Here is a 19,859-nt window from a genome sequence, read left to right on the forward strand (position 1 = left end):
CCGCGTGATTCGCTGCCGCCGCGGCGGATCGCAGATATCCGCAGTGCAGGCGCAGAGAGTGGTGAGAGGTAGTAAAGGTGAGGTTGGGCCGGCGGTTCTCCTCCCGGGCTTAGGTAGCAGATGGAGCGGGTGATTCGGCGGTTCAGCATCCGGCTCAGTGCCAGCTCGTGCACCGGTACGCGTTTTCTTCTATTCTTGGTCTAGTTTTAGTGCAGTGGCTGTCCACGAATGAAGTACCTACTGTGTGCCTGGAGCCTTACAAACGTTTTAGCATCTAATTTACAATCCAACCAGCCTGTATCAGAGGTGCTGTTTTCTCTGTTTTTTTTTTCATGCCTCACCTATTGTTCATTGCTGGTTAGGCTAGGTCCGCCTGACTCCAAAGCTCATGCTTTCATTGCCAAGCTCAACTGGCTCCTTTGTTATATGCAGAGAAATCAGCTTCACAGTAGACAGTCACCTTTTCGATGTGGGCGTCACCACGCCATCTGGGAAACCTTTCCCATATGCTGTCTCTGGCTGGTGACCTTGAGAAGTCCTAAAGGAATTCATAAAGTTTAGGTCAAGTGAGCCTCCTCACCCTGCCTTGGAGCCACCATGGGACAGAACTTAACTAATTTCTTGAGGGAACTTGCCAGTGTGTCCCCAAGGGCCTGGGTGCATAAAGCCTGTGCCCAGGTAGTGTCTGAAGAAGTCTGATGACTAGAGACTGAAGCTGTCCACATGGCAGAGTGAGGAGGAAGGGCTGCATGTCCCTACATGGCAGGACAGGGGTTCCTGTCCCCTCTGGGCTAGTTACACACCTTGGAGGATTGCAGCGTTGTCCTGACAGAACCTTACCTAACAGGGCTGTTCGGTGGCAAAAGGGTCCTCAGCAGAAACAGGCTAGAAATAGGGCCCCTGAAGTGGGACTTGCGGTCAAAATGGGGCATGGTGGAGATTCTCAGTGGAGGTCTCTGAAAAACTGGCAAAAGCATCTGTATTAGTCAGGGTTCTCCAGAGAAACAGAGACAACAGAATATGTATATACAGAATACAGAGAGAGAAATTTGTCTTAAGAAATTGGCCCAGAGTGATTGCAGAGGCTTGACATAACCAAACTTGGATGAGGTAGGCCAGCAGGGTGAAGACTCAGGGAAGAGTCCAAAGACAGTCAACTGGCAGAATCCCTTCTCGCTCAGAGGATGTCAGTCTTTGTTTTATTAAAGCCTTCAACTGGTTGGATGGGGCCCACCCACACTGTGGAAGGTAATCTGCTTTACTCAGAGTCCACAGATTTAAATGTTAATCTCGTCCCAAAAACACCTTCACAGAAACATCTAGAATAACGTTTGACCAAATTTCCAGGCACAGTGGACACAGAAAGTTAACCATCACAGCATTCTAGGAGAGAAAAGAGTAGCTTTTGTTTGGACATCCTCCATGTTGGAGGAGACAACTCTATTGGACAGGCAAGAAAGATTTGCAAACAGCACCAGCTAAGTTAAAATAGCTTTTCGCCCCTTTATCTCTTATGGCTTTGGGCAGTTGAAAGCAGCCGTATGGAGAGGAAGTAGCCAAAAGGAGAGGAAGTAGACGAAAGAGGGATGAGGAGCAGATTACCTCCCCTTTTCCCAGCTCTATGTCTCAGAGCCTGGATCAGACCTAAGCTGGGGAAAAGGGAGAAGTTAGAAATTTGCATGTGAGATGGAAATTTTGACATCAGATTAGATGGTGTTTTTGTTTATTCATTATTTTTTCACGATATGAGGGGGTGTTTCCCCCCGATTATTATGGATGATATTTTAAAATGGCATTCTTCCGGGGCGCCTGGGTGGCTCAGTCATTAAGAGTCTGCCTTCGGCTCAGGTCATGATCCCAGGGTCCTGGGATCAAGCCCCGCATCGGGCTCCCTCCTCGGGGGGAAGCCTGCTTCTCCCTCTCCTGCTCTCCCTGCTTGTGATCCTGCTCTCGCTATCTCTCTCTCTGTCAAATAAATATAAAAAAAAAAAACAACTTTAAAATGGCATTCTTTCTGAGTCAGTTTTAGTGGAGGCACAAAGAGGGAGAAGAAAATGGTAAGTGCACAGTTTCCTTGCTCTCCAAAGCAGGTTCCTTAGAGAGTGTTAGACCTGACAAGGAAATTGTCTCCAAACGAGTTTCATGACACTTAGCTCAATATCTAGTTCTAAGTGTGAAAGGATTGAAATTGAAGAGGCCGAGAGAGAAAGAATTTCCTTGCAGAACATTGCTTACAACTTGTGGCTGAAGTTAAATAAAGTATCACAATAATTTATTTCAACAAGCATCTCCTTCAGGACTCCCAGCTTGTTCTCTATGGAGTGTAGCACTTTCAGCTCTGCGTTAGATTGGGAGATTTACTTTCTTGTCTTAGTTCTCCTAGATTACAAGTACCTCAAAGAATTTCCTTCAGATTCATCTTGGTATTCCCTAACATGCCTAGTCAGTGTCTGGCTGACGTAGTGAGTCATGGGTGTTTGTTGAATGAATGAATGAGAAAGCCATTGACCTTAGCTTGAGGGCTGGTTCCCCGTGCCCACTTTCATAGTTAAACCCAGCACCAGAAGTGACGAGTACTGACTTTGTCATATAGCTCCTGTTCATAGTTCATAGCAGCTTTTTTTGTTACAGCCCAAACTGGAAACAACCAAAATGTCCTATGATAGATGGATGGTTAAACTGTGGTGTGTGGTTATCATTTTGTAATATATACATATATTAAGTCATTATGTTGTACACCTTAAACCTACAAAATTTGTATGCCAATTATATCTCAATAAAGCTGGGGGGAAAACCTATGGTACATCTCTTCAACAATAGAAAAGAGTGAACTAGTGGCACACACAACTTGGATAGATTTAAAGGGTATTATTTTGAGTGAAGAAAGTCCTTGTCTACAGGGCATGTAACCGTCTTGAAAGGACAAAATTACAGGATGGAGAACAGATTAATGGTTTCCAGAGATTAGGAAGGAGGGCGTGATTAGAGGTTGAGTATGTGGAGTATCTTACACAGAGCTCCTAAATCCTTTGGAATTTCCTGGGTGACAGGAACATCTTTTGTTCTAATGGGATGATTCTTAGTGGGCCCCTGGGTGGGGGCTGGTCACCAGAAATCCCAAGCCATGATTAGAAGCTTGGAACTTTAAGCCCCAACCTCCAAGGAGGGGAACGGGAGAGAAAACTGAGTTGATCATGCTTACGTGAGGAAGCATAAAGTCCCTAAAATGTGGGGTTCTCAGAACTTCCGGGGTAGTAAACAAGAACACATCCATCCATGGGCTGGAAGGGTGGCACACCCAAACCATGGGACAGAAAGAAGTTCCTGTGTTCAGGACCTCACCCTATATAATTTTTCATCCGACTGCTCATTTGTACCCTTTAATAAACTTTGTAATCAATCAGTAATAGTAAGTCAAGCATTTTCCCAAGTTCTGTGAGCCTTTCTAGCAAATTGTCCAACCCAAGGAGGGGGTCATGGGAACTCCCAATGTGCAGCCAAGGTGGACAGAACTTGTGGGTAACCTGGGACCCATTTCTTAGGATTAGCATCTAAGGGAGGCAGTCTTATGACCCTGAGCCCTTAACCTGTGGGGTTAACTGCAGTTAGTGTCAGAATTGCGTTGAATTGCAGGACACTGAACTGCTGTCCATAGAGAAATGGAGCATTGTTTGGTACAGAACAGCCCACACATCTGGTGTCAGACGTGGTTGCATGGCAGTGCAGAAACTGTTCCCAAATGCCCAACATCCTCGGCATCAGGGAAATCCAAATCAAAACCTCAATGAGATACCACCTCACGCCAGTTGGAATCGCTAAAATTAACAAGTCAGGAAACGGCAGATGTTGGCGAGGATGCGGAGAAAGGGGAACCCTCCTACACTGTTGGTGGGAATGCAAGCTGGTGCAGCCACTCTGGAAAACAGTATGGACTCAAAAAGTCAAAAATAGAGCTACCCTATGACCCAGCAATTGCACTACTAGGTATTTACCCCATAGATACAAATGTAGTGATCTGAAGGGGTATGTGCACCCCAATGTTTATAGCAGCAATGTCCACAATAGCCAAACTGTGGAAAGAGCCTAGATGTCCATCAACAGATGAATGGATAAAGAAAATGTGGTATATATATATGCAATGGAATATTACTCAGCCATCAAAAAAATGAGATCTTGCCATTTGCAGCGATGTGGATGGAACTAGAGGGTATTATGCTAAGCGAAATAAATCAATCAGAGAAAGACAATTATCATATGATCTCACTGATACGAGGAATTTGAGAAACAAGACAGAGGATCATAGGGGAAGGGAGGGAAAAATGAAACAAGACGAAACCAGAGAGGGAGACAAACCATAAGAGACTCTTAATCTCAGGAAACAAACTGAGGGTTGCTGGAGTGGAGGGGGTTGGGGGGATGGGTAACCGGGTGATGGGCATTAAGGAGGGCAGGTGATGTAATGAGCACTGGGTGTTATATGCAACTGATGAATCACTGAACTCTACCTCTGAAATTAATACACTATGTTAATTAGTTGAATTTAAATTAAAAAAATAATAAAAAACCTGTTTCCCACTCAGATGGTAAAAATAACTTACACCTGAGTCATCATAATTCACCTAACGCCTTGCCCAGACCTCTGAAGAAGCTCCAAGCACCATGCATTAAAACATAAAAACCACAGAGTACGTACATATAAACGCAGTAATTTGGTGTTTCTTTACCACCATTTGATAAGGTGCCTCTTTTTCTCAACAGTACCTAATGAACAATTCCCCATGTCAATAAATCTAAATCTATAAATGGGGACAGATCCAAGTTTTAGAGGCCTGAAGCTTACATAATTGGGGAGGGAGAACTCTTTAAAAAATTATCATTACAATACAACATCCCAGTGGCACTATAATATCCAAAACTGGGGAAGTATGGCAGAGGGAAGTCAGATTGGGAAGAGACAGCAGTTTTAACCAATTACTCTTAGAATATCCTACCTTTGCAAATAATGAGAATAGTGATGTGAACACATGGCAAGAATCGCTCTCGGGATCTTAGAAGGAGCCAGCGCAGGAAAGGGTCCCTGAGCTCAGGCTTCTTTCACATTGTGGCAAACCTGCCTTTGCCTCCATGATCAGTGGCTGCGTAGAATTGTATTATGTGGAGGTACAACATTTTATTGACTTGATTTCCTGTTTCAAACATTTGCTGTCATCAGTAACACCATGATAACCATTCATGTGCTGACATTTTTGTGTGCGTGTCTGATTCTTTTCTTAAAAAGAATTCCAAAAAGCAAAATTTCTGAGCCAAATGGAATGGAAGCTTTTACTACACGTTTCCATGTCGTTAACCAGAACGTCATGCTGTTCACCACCAGCCCATGCTGCCGTGTAGGACTAGGGCTAAATTCCTTTCAGTTCTGAGCTCTGCTCTCTTTGCATCGAGCTCCCCATCAGATTCGCTCTCCAGTCCTGGGTTTAGCAGGTCAGCTTCAGCTGGCAGACAGTTCTGCCCAGAACCTGAGTCCCCAGTCCCTTGTGTTCAGTTCACAATTCCCTGGTTGTTGGGGATTCCTTCCCCAGCTCTAGTGTGCAGTCCCCATTTACTAGTCTTCTGGGTTAGTCCACGCTGAGAATTGCTGGTGGTGTGCACAACAATTTCTCTTGGCCAGTCACAGTAACATTTCTTGGGTACCGTTGGTGTGCCGAGATGCATATGTTTGTCTTATTTTATGTAGATAAAGGCTATTGCTAACGGGGATTTCCAAAGCCAAAAAGCCACAAAAATTGGTGGGCACGGGTCGAGAACCTAAGCGCTATTAGAGCAATCGCCCCCAAACCCAAAGACTCCTGTGTTAGGATAAGTTGGTCATCAAACAGGTTAAATTGAACTACGTCACCCACCAGCCTCAAGAAAATTTCCATGAAACAAGGTACACTATAAAACACTGCACAACCCCAACCCAGCAGCACATCCCATTTAGGTATTAGTTTGGCCCCGAGAAACCCAAGGACTTAACCAAAAAGATCCTTAAACTCCGAAGAGTCAAATGTTCCACTTTCCAGCACACCTTTTCAATCTGTTCTCAATGCAACAGCTATCGTGAACCCGATGGTGCCATTTCTCTGTCCGCCTCTGCAAGACCTTCCCATTTTGCTCAGAGACTAAGACCAAGTCCTTGCAATGGCTTATGAGGCCCCACATGGCCTGGCTCCCTGTCAGCTTCTGACTTTAGCTCCTACCTCTCTCTCTCAACCACCTGCTGTAGCCACACTGGCCTCCTCCCTGTTCCTCTCATACCTGGCTCTTTGCCATCTCTGTTCCTTCTACCGGGAAGGACTTCCGCCCATAATTCTGCCTGGCTCATACCTCCACCTCCTTTTGCCTTGCTACTTCTTCAAATAATAGACTGTGTGACTTTACAGTTGTTTATCTGGTTTCATCCCCCCTCCCTCCTGCTGGCTTGTAAACTGTGAGGACAGGTACTTTGATCTCGTTTGGGTCTTGTGCTGTCTCAGTGCCTGGATCGGTGTCTGGCGTGATGGGCCAGCCTTCAGTAGAGGCTTTCTGAATAACTGAACGTTGGCCACTGCAAGGATTAATATTATTCTGAAAACCACCTTCTTGTCTTTATTAGAAATCAGTATTTATCCTTTTGTTCTAGAACTTCGATCAGATTTGTTATGAACTGTATTATGCAGACAGTACATCCTGTCCCTGAATTAAATGACAAAGCACTTTATATTAGCTGATGGCGGTGGATACAGTGACCAGATCCTCTCTATAATAACTTCATGTTTCCCTTGGCTGGTGTAGGGACCAAAGGCAGGCTGCCGCAAAATGTGCCATGTGGGTATATTGACTATTTTAAATAAAAGTTACTTAAGAAACAACCTCTGCAGGGACACTAAGACCCTCCTCTGTACCCCTGACAGGGTTACTGAACCTGCGATCGAGCTGCTCACCTCAGGACCGTCCAATAAGTTGAGTGACAAGTTGTTGAAGCAAAGTATACAATTTATTTGAGAAAGCCCACTAGCCAAGAAGATGGCAGGCTAATGTCCCAGACAACCAACCATCTTACTACCTCCATGCAGGGGAGGAATTTTAAAGGTGAAAGGAAGGAGAAATCAGCCTCAAAGTTTAAGCACATAAAATCAAAGGTTGATTATAATTCTTGAGAGAAGATTTTAGGCTCTAATTGCGGGGTTATCTGTCTGCCTTGACCAAGTCCTTGGTTGCAGTCACTGGGTTGCCACCTGCTTTTGGGTTGGTATCAGTTGCATTTTTTAAGTTCCTTTTAGAGCTTTAAACAATATCGATTATTACCTTGGGTACAGTTTAAGCTCTAGATTGTGTTTGAGAGTTACAGGCAGGAATGTTAACGTAGTTTGCTCTGTGTTGTAGGTAAAGGTTTCTTATGTAGAGATTACCTTACTTTCAAACAATTCAAGGCAAGAAGAGAAGGGAGGCCTTCAAAGTGGCAATGGTTTTGAGACACAGCAGGGACTGGATTTGGGTCCCCTCAATCCTGACGCCCAGCGTTCCTGGATAGCAGAAACCCTATGCCCCTTGAGCAGCATATCTTGCAGGAATGTGGAAGCAGGATGCCTACCAAAGAGGGGACTCGACTAGGAAGCCTGGCGAAGACCCAACCAAACCAGTCTGCACTGAGGTTGACCCCAACGCTGACTTTCCACCAACTTTTTCCCTCATTATAATACTAAAAATCACACCCAGGGGTGGAGATTTAACATGCTCATGAGACACCCGATGCATGACAAAGCATGCTCTGTCCAGTGCACCTGCATACTCAACTTCTTGTATCTCTCCCCGCTATATGCTTAGATGTCACTCCTTTCCCACCTTGGCCTCTTTAAAAACTTTCCCTGGCCTTTGTTTAGCCTGAAGGATCCTTTCTTTCGTGCTGTCTCCTTGTTGCTCGAGCATAAGCCCCAATAAATCCCTTGCCTGGGGCACCTGGGTGGCTCAGTGGGTTAAGCGTCTGCCTTCGGCTCCGGTCATGATCTCAGGGTCCGGGGATTGAGTCCCGCATTGGGCTCCCTGCTCAGCGGGGAGTCTGCTTCTCCCTCTCCCTCTGGTGCTCCCCCTGCTTGTGTTCCCTCTCTTGCTGTCTCTCTCTCTCTGTCAAATAAATAAATGAAATTTTTAAAAAATAAATAAAATAAAACCCTTGCCTAGAACTTCCATGTCATAAGTACACTATGAAAGCACACACATGAGTGTGTCTTTCCACAATGCCAACTTTATTCAATTACAAAGCAAAGTTAATGCAATTATGAAGTAGGTTCAGGATTCCAAACTCAATGACATTTAACTATGTGGTTACTTTGGCTTCTTAACACGGCACACAAAGCAAAGTATAAGATACAACAAACAAGATAGAACAAGAGGTAAAAAGTTAATGAACAAGAGGCACCTGGGTGGCTCAGTGGGTTGAGCCTCCAACTCTTGGTTTTGGTTTAGGTCACGATCTCAGGGCTATGTGATCAAACCCCACATCAAGCCCCACATGGAGCCCTGTGTTGGGCTCCATGCTCAGCTGGGTGTCTGCTTGAGAATTCTTTCTCTGTCTCCCTCTGCCCTTCCCTGCATTTGCCCTCTCGTGCTCTTGTGCTCTCTTTCTCTCAAATAAATATTCTTTCAAAAAAAAAAAAAAAAGAGGGTGTACCCAGTTTGCTACAAAAATCCTCCCCTTTTTGGGGCGCCTGAGTGGCTCAGTCGTTAAGCATCTGCCTTCGGCTCAGGTCATGATCCCAGGGTCCTAAGATCGAGCCCCGCGTCGGGCTCCCTGCTTGGCTTCTCCCTCTCCCACTCCCCCTGCTTGTGTTCCCTCTTTCGCTGTGTCTCTCTCTGTCAAATAAATAAATAAAATCTTAAAAAAAAAATCCTCCCCTTTTCAAGGGATTTAATCAATCTTGGACCCTGGCAGACTTCTGGCTCTGCTAGTTCTCAGTTCCGGATGTGTCATCAGCCTGTACTGGTTTTTGGTGATGTCTGGTCTTAGAGGCAACACCCTTGGCTGCTGACATTACTGCTTGACATGAGTGGCTCATCTTGCTCTCTACATCCAATCCCCCCCCCCCCCCCCCCCCCCCCCCAGGTCAATTTCCTTTTTTTTTTTTTTAAGATTTTATTTTTTGACAGAGAGAGACATCAAGAGAGGGAACACAAGCAGGGGGAGTGGGAGAGGGAGAGCAGGCTTCCCTCAGAGCAGGGAGCCCGATGCGGGGCTCGATCCCAGAACCCTGGGATCATGACCTGAGCCGAAGGCAGATGCTTAACCAACTGAGCCACCCAGGCGCCCCACCTGGTCAATTTCTATTACTTGGCCAGCCCCAAAACCCGAGTAACAATTCTTGTTTCGGTTTCCAGTTCCGGTTTCCAGTTTCGGTTTCCAGTTTCCAGTAAACAAAACCTATCTCATTGGCTGTGCTCCAGTCAAAGAGGGAGTTGTTATAAATATCCAGAGTCAGATCTTCTGGAAAACATATCCAAGCTGAGACCTTGGAGTCTATTACATAGAAAATCTGCTTCTGGGTAAGACAGGGAGGGGTGGACAGAGGCTGCTCTCTCTTCCGTGGCCTCCAGCCTCTGGTGGGTGGTGGGCTCAGTGCATGCAAGGGAAGCCCATGTGAATCTGCTCCCAGAAGGCTCTTTTGTTTTTCATGAGGTCGGTCAGGAGGGAGGGAAGGGAACTCTAGCCCATACCTGCCCTTTGGCCGTGGGACTCTGGGATGATAAGCCTTGTTCAAGCTCCCAGAAGGCTCTTTCGTTTTTCATGAGGTCGGTCAGGAGGGAGGGAAGGGAATTCTAGCCCACACCTGCCCTTTGGCCGTGGGACTCTGGGATGATAAACCTTGTTCAAGCCTGGGTGGAAGTGGGCTAAGCAGAGGAAAAAGACAAGTGTCAGGAGGAACCAAATCGGAGACATTCCAAGCCCAGGCTTTGGAAGCAGCTGGACTTGGGGCAAATCACTTGCCCCCTCTGTGCCAGAGGCCTTTCCTCATCTATAAAATGGGGATAGTAATCTCTTTGTTCTCATTGTCTTAAGTGAGGATGATGGGGGATCGTTGAGCCCACCAGTCGAGAAAGAAGTCTTGAGACGTTTTACGGTGCAAAAAGGTGTTATTATAGCACGGGGACAGGACCCATAGGCAGGAAGAGCTGCACGGGACTGGGAGGAGTGACTGATTATTATATACTTTTTAATAAGTGGGGGTAGGGATAGTGTAAGTCTCTAAGGAGTTTGGAAACAAGGCTTTCAGGACCTCGAGGGACTAGCTGCTGTTAAGCTAGGGTTACTTTTAGTCTGTAATAAAACAAACATGAAGGCATTGAGGCAGATATGAATTCCTGGGGTCATGTCATGCTGCACATTTCAGGTATCTATCAGTGAGCTACAAGCTGTAAGGAGATTGAATTTAAGCTACGTTTTTCTTGCCTTTGTTTCCCTCGTCGGGGGGATGGCATGAGAACAGGAACCCAGAGAAACCTGATGACAGTGTGTGCCTTAAAACATAATTGGTTCTTATTTCCTAATTCTGGTGCCTTTTAAACAGCTCTCTGGAGGGACACCTGCGTGGCTCAGTGGGTTAAGCATCTGCCTTCGGTTCAGGTCATGATCCCAGGGTCCTGGGATCGAGCCCCGCATCGGGCTCCCTGCTCAGCGGGGAGCGTGCTTCTCCCTCTCCCTCTGCCGCTCCCCCTGCTTGTGCTCTCTCTCTCTCTGCCAAATAAATAAAAATCTTAAAAAAAAAAAAAAATAAACTGCTCTGTGGAAACTTAAGAAAGTCCCAGAAAGAGTTAAGAAGTTGGCGCTGCAGTTTGGGAGGTGGGAGGAAGGAAGCAGCCTGCCTGGAGAAAGAAAGGCCACTTCCTACCCTCCCTTAATCCTTTCCAGGACCCTTTCCAGACCTGCTGCCCTGACAAGCTCAGAGCAGTCTCTCTGTCCCCATTGGAGCCCCTCGAGTTTTTCAAAGTTGTGGGCATGACCCCCACTTCGGGTGTCCCCTTTCCCCATCAAAGCTCCACCCCGTTCAAAAAGAAATAAGCCCGCATTGGAGTCATTTGCCCCCCCACCACAGCACACCAAGACTTCATCACAATGTCAACCTCTCCCAGGAAGGTGACCTTTTGAAAGTCCACCTGACATGTCCGGCTCAGCAGTAGTGAGGTCGTCTGCCACCTGCGTGATACAAACCGTTTCTCCCTGATGTCCTGGCCTGAAACAATCCTTTCTTTTCTTTTGCTGTTGACACCGTACCTCACCTTTTCCTTCTTAGGAAAGCCTTCATTTTTGCGTAGCTTCTCAGAGCATCTCTCTGCTTGCTGCATGGACTGCTGCATGGACTGCTGCCCTGTAACCAGGGGGCAGGGGGCAGGGTGCAAGAGCACCAGGCTCAGCCACTCGCCGCTGACAAAATCCAAAGGCAGAGAGAGAGAGAGCAGGGGTGACACAAGAAAGGGATTTATTTTAGTGAGGCCAGTGCAGGGAAGACAGTGGACCAGTGTCCCAAAGACTGTCTCCAAAGTGCTGAAAATATTGCCAGGTTTACATAAGGAAAATGTGGGACAAAATCAGTGAATACTGCAGATGGGCAGTGAAGGTCATTGCCTTGGGTCTTTATTGCTGGGGAGTGGGGGGGTAGTTTCGGTTCCCACCGTGGGAGGCTTGGCCCGCCCAGGCTCCTGCCTGAGTTAAAAAATAAGCTATAAGAGGAACCTAGTCAATTAGAAAGGAAAACTGAGGTCGAAATGGAGGTGTTGAAATCCTTTCAGCCCAATACATGCATGATTCGCTGAATAAAGCCAATCAGATCCTCACATTTTCTTGGATTGAATTTTGTCCTCTCTGCAGATTAGACTCGGCTGGGTGCTTGTCACTTTCTGCGCCATGGAATTCTTCCCGGTAGCCACTTCAGTGTCTTCCCTGGCTTCTAAGGTAATGGCGTCCAAAGTAATGTCAGTGAGCCTGGCCAAAGCCACAGAGGTGGTGTCCATAGGTGAGTGCTCCCAGGGGGGCTGGTGGGGGGGCGAGGAGATGGATGGGGAGGGACAGAGTCCATTTCTAGCTTCACCTCCTTGGTTTTCACTGACGTGTCCTGATTTTAACAAAATTCTTCGGTTTGGGCCCATTTTCTTCATTAGTTTGTGTGAGCGCCCTCTCCAGTCTTAGCTATTTATTCTCGCTGTTTATCTTCCCTTTTGCCTCTGTTATATAACAAGAATTCAACTGAGTACATTTTAAAGATCTAACTGGCTTTATCAGTAGTCAGTTCATGAATTTGGCCAGCTTCCCAGTTAGCAAGGAGAGGGGAGTTCCAGAGGGCTACAGAAAATTCAAGTTTTTAAAAGGTAGAGAGCAGAAAAAAAGAAATTATTAGGAGAGAAACCATTGTTTTAGGCAAGGTCACCCTCCTAAGGGGAATGGAAGGGACCCCTCAGTAAATTCCCTAGTGCTCTCTGGGAAATCCCATGTTGACTGGTTAAGGGTTATATTCCTGGGGGACTGAAACTGCTGTCAGGTTAGGTATTAAGTCTTGGTTTACACTTGGGGCCTTAACGGAAGTGACGCCATTTTGGGCCTGTGGTTTTCTTTTTTAACCGCCCCACCCCCCCCAGCCCGCATTAACTCCCTCCCTCAAAGTCAACCTTTCTGATATGCTTAATGTGTACCTGTTTTTCATATGTATTTTTGCAAAATGGGTGTTGGCTTTCTGTTTGCAGGTGTTTTAATTTATGTATAGAATAGTGTGCTGCCGACCTCATTGTATTGCTTTTTCCACCCTGAGAACTATGTTTTTGAAATTGTCAGGGTCACTAGGTGAGTATTTAGTACTGGCTTCCAATTGTTGCAAACACTGCCACTTAGCTGTCGCTCTCCTGGTGCAGACACCCAGGGCCCTCCCTCCTTCCCCAGCACAAACAGCAGCATAGTATGGAATGGGGAGGACGGGGCCTCCGACCCTGTGCACTCACCCTCTGTTCTTTCTCAGGACTCACCCTGTCATCCACAGCTGCTCTGAGCCAGGCCACAACTTCCCTGGGATCCCTGCTGGGGACACTGAAAGCCTCCTGCCTGCTGGGATCCCCTGTGGTAAACTTGACTGTTTCCAAGGTCGGAGGTAACTGGCCCTGGGTAACCCAATACATGCAAGTTTGACAAGGAAGTCAGGGCCTGGGCTGCAGCCAGCAGTCCTTCCTGTTTACCAGAAATACAAGGATTCCTGAGCTTATGATAAGCAATCCTTAAAATAATCAGGACAGCTGGATTTTATCCAGTGCTCTGCTGTCCTAGTCACTATGCTCAGCACTTAACATTTATCAGTTGCCTTAATCCCATAACAACCCCGGAAGAAGGAGGGACCGTTGGCCAAGGGCCTTGGGCAGGGAGGTGGGGTTTCTCCCAAGCCTGGGACTGGAAGTAGAACTCAAATGCAGGGAACCTGGGGTAGGGAGGAGGCCTCAGGGCAGGGCAGGTTCTGAATAGCCCAGAAAGACCAGACCACCCTCCCATGGATGACAACTGGGGAAGCCCCACAGCAGGCTAGCAAGGGAATAGCACCCCTTTCCCATGAGCCTTCTGTGCACATCGGGACCCAGATAGGCCAAGCTGCCGGCCAGCCTGGCATCACCTTTCCTGCCAAACCATAATGTCCAGCAGCAAATACCTTCTAACCGGGCTCTTGATTCTTAAGTCTCTGACTCCATCACCCTACCTAGGTGGCCCCTCTGATCACTCAGGTTTGGCTTTCACCTTTTAACTTCCTTTCCTATCACCCCAAGGCTCTCTTCCTGGGGAGCTGGCAGAGTTCATTCCTGCACTCTTTTGTAGGCCTGGCCCCTATGGCTACAGCGGATCAAGACCTGTGCCTGCCCCCTAGGGACCCACCGGGTTGGAGAGCCAGGCCCATGAACACCTACAGGGTCTTAGCGTCTTAGCGCTCTGAGGGGCTGCGGCCACAGGGGAGGCAATGCTGAGTTCTGATTGGATGCCTCTGGGGCAGCTTCCCAGAGGAGGGGGCAACAGGTCTGACCTTGACTCATCTCAAGCACTGTTCAGGTGTTCAACAGTGCTTGCCCTGATTTGCCAGGCAGTGTGAAATGAAGCACATCTCTCTCCATGAAGGCTTATTGCAGTCTGAAAAGATTTGCTGGACAATATGAGAAAGTTATATAATCTCCCACTAAGAAAACATTGACCCTGAACTGAGGTCAGGGGTGCTGTTCCCTTGTTCAGAGAGCGTGGCATCCTGTTCCTTCGCCTCGACCAACACCAAGCCCTAAACCACTCTGCCAAGTATCCCTCGTTCACCCAAGAAGGGATGCGGGGCAGCATGCCTGCTTTGCCACATCTGTAAGGGTGTGTTTGTTTTTGTTTTGTTTTGTTTTGTTTATTTTAAACAAATCAGGCTTGGATGGCAGAGAGAAAGATTCATTTCTGCTCTCCCCACAAACAGCCCCCCCATCGACCAAGCCACACACAGATTGAAAAAAAACACTCTATGTGATAACTGGGTTTTCTGGAACGAGGACCTCAAACCCTGTCTCCAGATAGCTCCAGGTTAAAAAAGCATGCAAATCCATTTGGGACAAGTCATTTGAGTCTGGAATCAGACTCCCTAGCAATCCTTGCCAAGCTCAAGGCTGCAGGGTCCCCTTCCCCAGAAATCCCCCTTGTCTGAATGAAGCAGGGAAGCCTCAGGTGAGGTCATTTCTTCCCGTCTCTCAACATGGGCAGCGCCATCCCCCTAGGTGGGCTGTAGGTTCAGGGAGCCAGGGGGAGGCCAGTGTGGATCCACTCACAGAATGTTCTTTGGTTTCTAGCCAAGGCTGCAGCAGCTGTGATAGGAGGAGGTGAGTCTCTGCAGGGAAGGGGTTCAAGTCCTTATCTGGCCCCCCCGAGCCTGGGAGCAACCATCCTTGTCCAGGCCTTGTGCAGATGTTGGGGAGGAGGTGAATCCATGGAGATGGGCAGGAAGCCAGGAACAGGAAACAGGAAGCAAGGAGCTTGGACCCACAGGTGTCATGGAAACTGTACAATGGACGCAGTCCCAGCAGGGTCCCCATCTCCTCTCACACAGGACATTCACTGTGTGACCTTGGGTGTGACTTTGAACTCTTCCGAACTCCTGTTTCCTCTCTGAGAAATGGGCCATGCCCGTAGTCTCTCCTGAGCTCAGAGTTCACCCCCTTGCCTGGCCCCCCTCCCCCGCTGAAGCCCCCTGAGCCTGATTGAGTGTGTGTGGGGGGGTCCCTTCCCCTGAGCCCTCCTCTTAACCCAGCTCCTCTCCCCACAGCCCTGTCCACGGTGGCCGTGCCCGCCGTGCTGGGCGCCGTGGGCTTCACCGGGGCCGGGATCGCCGCCTCCTCGCTAGCAGCCAAGATGATGTCCGTGGCTGCAGTCGCCAACGGGGGCGGGGTCGCCGCCGGCAGCCTGGTGGCCATGCTGCAGTCTGTGGGTAAGTGTCCCCGGCGGGGCTTGCTGTGCAGCGTGAGGAGGACAAGAGCCTCAGGACCCAGGCCAGATCTTAGCCTCACCCACCCTCAGTCTCTGTCCCTAAGTGTCACCCTCCAGGTTCCCTCTGGGAGGTGCAGGAGGGAGGGATGGAACCCTGGCCTGGGGTGTGCAGACTTCAGGCTGGCTACCCGCAGTGGGTTGGCTGGGTGCCTCAGGGATGTGCGCCTCACCTGGGCTCAGCCTCTTTCCCTGGAGAGTGACAGCTCCCGGTTCTGGCTTTCTCCATTGGAGTGCATGCCCCAGGGCTGCAGGCCCCTGCCCTCCCACGGCAGAGATCCTGAGGGCTGTGGGAAACAGGAGGGTGTTGACTGGGGTTCCGGGGCCTCAGACCCTCCCGAGGGGCCCTGGAGTCTTTGACCTCACGGTTTTGTCCCACGGAGCTGGCCCAGTTCTGCAGCTCTGAAGAGCTTGGCTCCTTCCCACTCTGCTCACCCTCTGCTTCTCCCCCAGGAGCAGCTGGACTCTCACTGTCATCCAAAATCATCCTGGGCTCCGCGGGGACAGTGCTCGTGTCCCGCATGGTGGGCCTGTAATAGTTTCCCGCCTCTCCGCCTGCGGAGAAGAGCCCTGCCGCCACCGGCCCGCCCGATGCAGGGAGGGACCAACCCTGGGTGACAACTGTACCCTGAGGAAAATAAGGAATAAAAATTGTTGTTGCAGCCCCTCCTGAATCCCTTCCTTCCGGCTTGAAGTCAGGGGGTCGGGTCACTCCTCTTTCCCAGTCTTATGGTCAGAGTGACATGGCGTAGGGGTGCAGTCGGCTGGGATGGGCCAAAATGTGCAGACCGGTGGCTGCCCCTGCCCAGCTTGTGACTCTGTGTGTGACTTGGGACAGGCCACCTCCTCTGTGGCCTTCATTTGTCCCTCTCAGCATGGGGAGTTGGTCCAAATGACCTCAAAGATCTCAGCCAGGGTGGGTGTTTGGCTCAGTTCCCGGGTGGGAGCCAGGGGCCGGCGGGCGAGGACATCCCTCCAAGCTGCAGGTCTAATGGCTCTGTCCTAAGTGGCCTGGCTCAGAAGGCCCAGGCCCCATGAGTCACTGCTCCATTCTCAAGTTAAAGTCCACCGTCCAGCCCTTGCTGTTCTCCTCAGCAGCTAGAAGGGAAATCTAGTTTGCCGGGGACTCTGACCTTTCTAATTCATGGCCCTAGTCCCTAAATGTCGTCCTCCCAGAACAAGATCTTAGAGAAACTTCTCTTCACTAGGATGGCTTCCAACTTGGAGCATCGGAAAATTGGCTTATATACTGATTTGCTCCTCCTTTCCACAACTCTTGGGGCACATGCTGTGGGTCAGGCCTAGCCAGGTGCTAGGGAACTTGCTGGGGAACTTGGACTTTTTCTAGACAGCTGGGAGAGTCTGCTGGGGGGATGGACCAACAGGTAGACAGCCATCGATGCTGTGCTCTGGTTAAGTGCCATGCCAGAGGCCAGCCCAGGGCTCTGGGGCCCAGCAGAAGGCACAGAAAGTCTTAGTCTGCTATAACAAAAAGCCTATAAACTGGGTGGTTTATAAGTAACAGAAATGTATTTTTCACAGTTCCAGAAGCTGGGAAGTCAGAGATCAAGGCACTGGCAGCCCTAGGTTGCTGGTGAGAAGTTGTTTCTTCGAGGGCCCCTTTTTGCTGTGCCCTCACGTCATGGAAGGGCAAGAGCTCCCTCTGGCCTCCTTTGTAAGGGCACTAATCCCACCCAGGAAGGCTCCACCCTCATGATCTCAGCATCTCCCAAAGGTCCCACCTCCTGATACCATCATCTTGGGAGTTAGGACTGCACCGTGAATTTTGGGGTACACAAACATTCATACCATAGCAGGCATATTGGGGAAGAGAAGCTTGGGGTCTATCCTGAGGGTTATGGAGAGACAAGGGTTTCCAACATGATATCGACCCAGTCGCAGACCTGCACCCCTGCACACTCTGTTCTCGGTGCTGTCAGCAGCCTGACAAGATCTTGGTTTCCAACAAGAACCAAACTTAGGAGTGTAGAACTATGGACAATTGAAAAAAGGTAAGCGACTCATCCATGTCCACCAGTGGTGTCTAGTTGGGTCACTGAAGCATGGTTGCTACCTAGCCATAGGAATCACCCCTTAGGGTAGTAATTCAATATTTGGTTCTTTTTCTTTCTTTTCTTTCTTCGATGCCTCGGAGAATCTGATAAAGGCTGTGAATCCTCTCCCCACCAAAACACACACATTCCCAAAATAATGCCGCCAACTTCAAGGCCTTCATTAGAACTTCTGAAGGCCTCCTTGGAGCTGAAGGTAAATGCCCCTGCTTTAACTGGAGGTCCGGGTCTCTACCAGGGCATGTGGGTCTGCCCTGGATCTGGAAGGTTGGACAGGTTGGCTCACTCCCTGCCGAGGCCCAGCAGACCACTATGCAAGACCACCCATTGTTCTGGACTCTGCCCTGACCTCCTTCGCTCCACTCCCAGGTCCCAGGGGACCTGTTTTATGCTGACCTGCTTCTTCCCCTCTGGCTGTCAGGTTTGGCCTCTGGAGTAGGTGGATTTCTTTTTTTTTTTTTTTTTAATTTTTTTACTGTGATGTTAATCACCATACATTACATCATTAGTTTTTGATGTAGTGTTCCATGATTCATTGTTTGTGCATAACACCCAGTGCTCCATGCAGAACGTGCCCTCTTTAGTACCCATCACCAGGCTAACCCATCCTCCCACCCCCCTCCCCTCTAGAACCCTCAGTTTGTTTCTCAGAGTCCATCGTCTCTCATAGTTCATCTCCCCCTCCGATTTCCCCCCCTTTCATTCTTCCCCTCCTGCTACATTCTTCTTCTTTTTTTTTTCTTAACATATATTGCATTATTTGTTTCAGAGGTACAGATCTGTGATTCAACAGTCTTGCACAATTCACAGCGCTCACCAATAGCACATACCCTCCCCGATGTCCATCACCCAGTCACCCCATCCCTCCCCCCCCCCCCCCCACTCCAGCAACCCTCAGTTTGTTTCCTGAGATTAAGAATTCCTCATATCAGTGAGGTCATATGATACATGTCTTTCTCTGATTGACTTATTTCGCTCAGCATAACATGGAGTAGGTGGATTTCTAAGCACGGTGCCCAGTGACCCTCAACATCATATACTGTCCCGCCCTCAGAGTGTGGTGGGTCCTGTGAACATGATAAGATACCACTTCCATAATTATGTTCAGTTATATGACAGAGGGAGATAATACAGGTGTGTCAAAGCTCATCATATGAGCCCTTTAAAGGCAGAGAATGTTCTCTGCTCATCACAGAGGAGGAATCAGAGATTAGAATCGGGAGGGGGATTTGAAGATTCTTACCATGGGCTCCGAATGCAAGCCACATTTGGCTGAACACTTGATTTTGGTCTTGTAAAACCCTAAGCAGGGGCGCCTGGGTGGCTCAGTTGTTAAGCGTCTGCCTTCGGCTCAGGTCATGGTCCCAGGGTCCTGGGATCGAGCCCCACATCGGTCTCCCTGCTCTGCAGGAAGCCTGCTTCTCCCTCTCTCACTCCCCCTGCTTGTGTTCCCTTACTGTGTCTCTCTCTGTCAAATAAATAAATAAAATCTTTAAAAAAAAAAAAAAACAACCCGAAGCAGACAACTCGGTGAAGCCTGCCTGGACTTCTGCCCTACACTATAACATAATAAATGGGCCCTGATTTTTGGCTAGGTGCATGCTCCCCACGGAAGGACTGCATTTCCAGTATATCTGGACAGGGTTCTGGCCAGTGGAAGATGAATAGAATGAAGGATGCCATTCTCTGGGCATGCAGTTAAAGGGAGCGGGTGGGCTCACCTTTCCCCCTGGTCTCCTTCCCATGAGTTCTTCTGCAGGCAGGGGAATGACCATCTTGAACCTGCAGATGAGAGCAGCACATTAAGGAAGACAGAACAAGGGGGCGCCTGGGTGGTTCACATGGTTAAGTGTCTGCCTTCGGCTCAGGTCCTGGGATCGAGTCCCACATTGGGCTCCCTGCTCAGTGGGGAGCCTGCTTCTCCCTCTCCTTCTACTGTTCCCCCTGCTCGTGCTCTCTCACTCTCTCTGTCAAATAAATAAATAAAATCTTAAAAAAAAAAAAAAAAGGACGGCAGAACAAGACTTTGGCAGCCTGGGCCTCCGGGAGCCGAGCCACCCCTACCCCACCCCCCCACCCCCAGCTGAGACTCATCTGACTGACTAACAGAAAGAAATTTCTCTTGTTTAAGCCAAGAGGGTCTCTTTCACAGCAAGCTGACATATTCTAATGAACACAGTAGGGGATCTTGATGTCGAGCAATAGAGGAATCGGTCCAACAGAGGGTTGCATTTACCTGTCCTTTTCCA

The 19,859-nt window shown here is 48.7% G+C and overlaps 1 protein-coding gene across 2 annotated transcripts; it reads left to right on the forward strand.

The window, feature by feature from the left end:
* Positions 1-11: 11 nt before the first annotated feature.
* Positions 12-16,200, forward strand: LOC116633263 (interferon alpha-inducible protein 27-like protein 2). Of its 2 annotated transcripts, none has more exons than XM_032405856.1 (6): positions 12-175; positions 11,879-12,023; positions 13,017-13,145; positions 14,848-14,877; positions 15,321-15,482; positions 15,992-16,200. In XM_032405856.1, exons 2-6 carry the CDS (start codon positions 11,915-11,917, stop codon positions 16,072-16,074), a joined length of 513 nt encoding a protein of 170 aa, XP_032261747.1. In that variant the 5' UTR covers positions 12-175; positions 11,879-11,914; the 3' UTR covers positions 16,075-16,200. The 2 variants fall into 2 exon arrangements, with proteins under 2 accessions (XP_032261747.1, XP_032261748.1); XM_032405857.1 differs by lacking the exon at positions 12-175 and adding an exon at positions 9,396-9,558.
* The last annotated feature ends 3,659 nt before the right edge of the window (positions 16,201-19,859 follow it).

Source organism: Phoca vitulina, unplaced genomic scaffold (genome assembly GCF_004348235.1).
Source record: "Phoca vitulina isolate PV1807 unplaced genomic scaffold, GSC_HSeal_1.0 scaffold7, whole genome shotgun sequence".
In the NCBI taxonomy this organism is placed as follows: Eukaryota; Metazoa; Chordata; class Mammalia; order Carnivora; family Phocidae; genus Phoca; species Phoca vitulina.

Coding starts and splice junctions, on each gene's coding strand:
- LOC116633263 (XM_032405856.1), top strand. CDS start 11,915: ATGGAATTCTTCCCGGTAGCCACTTCAGTGTCTTCCCTGGCTTCTAAG. Junction 12,024..13,016: donor CACAGAGGTGGTGTCCATAG/GTGAGTGCTCCC, acceptor GTTCTTTCTCAG/GACTCACCCTGTCATCCACA. Junction 13,146..14,847: donor GACTGTTTCCAAGGTCGGAG/GTAACTGGCCCT, acceptor TTTGGTTTCTAG/CCAAGGCTGCAGCAGCTGTG.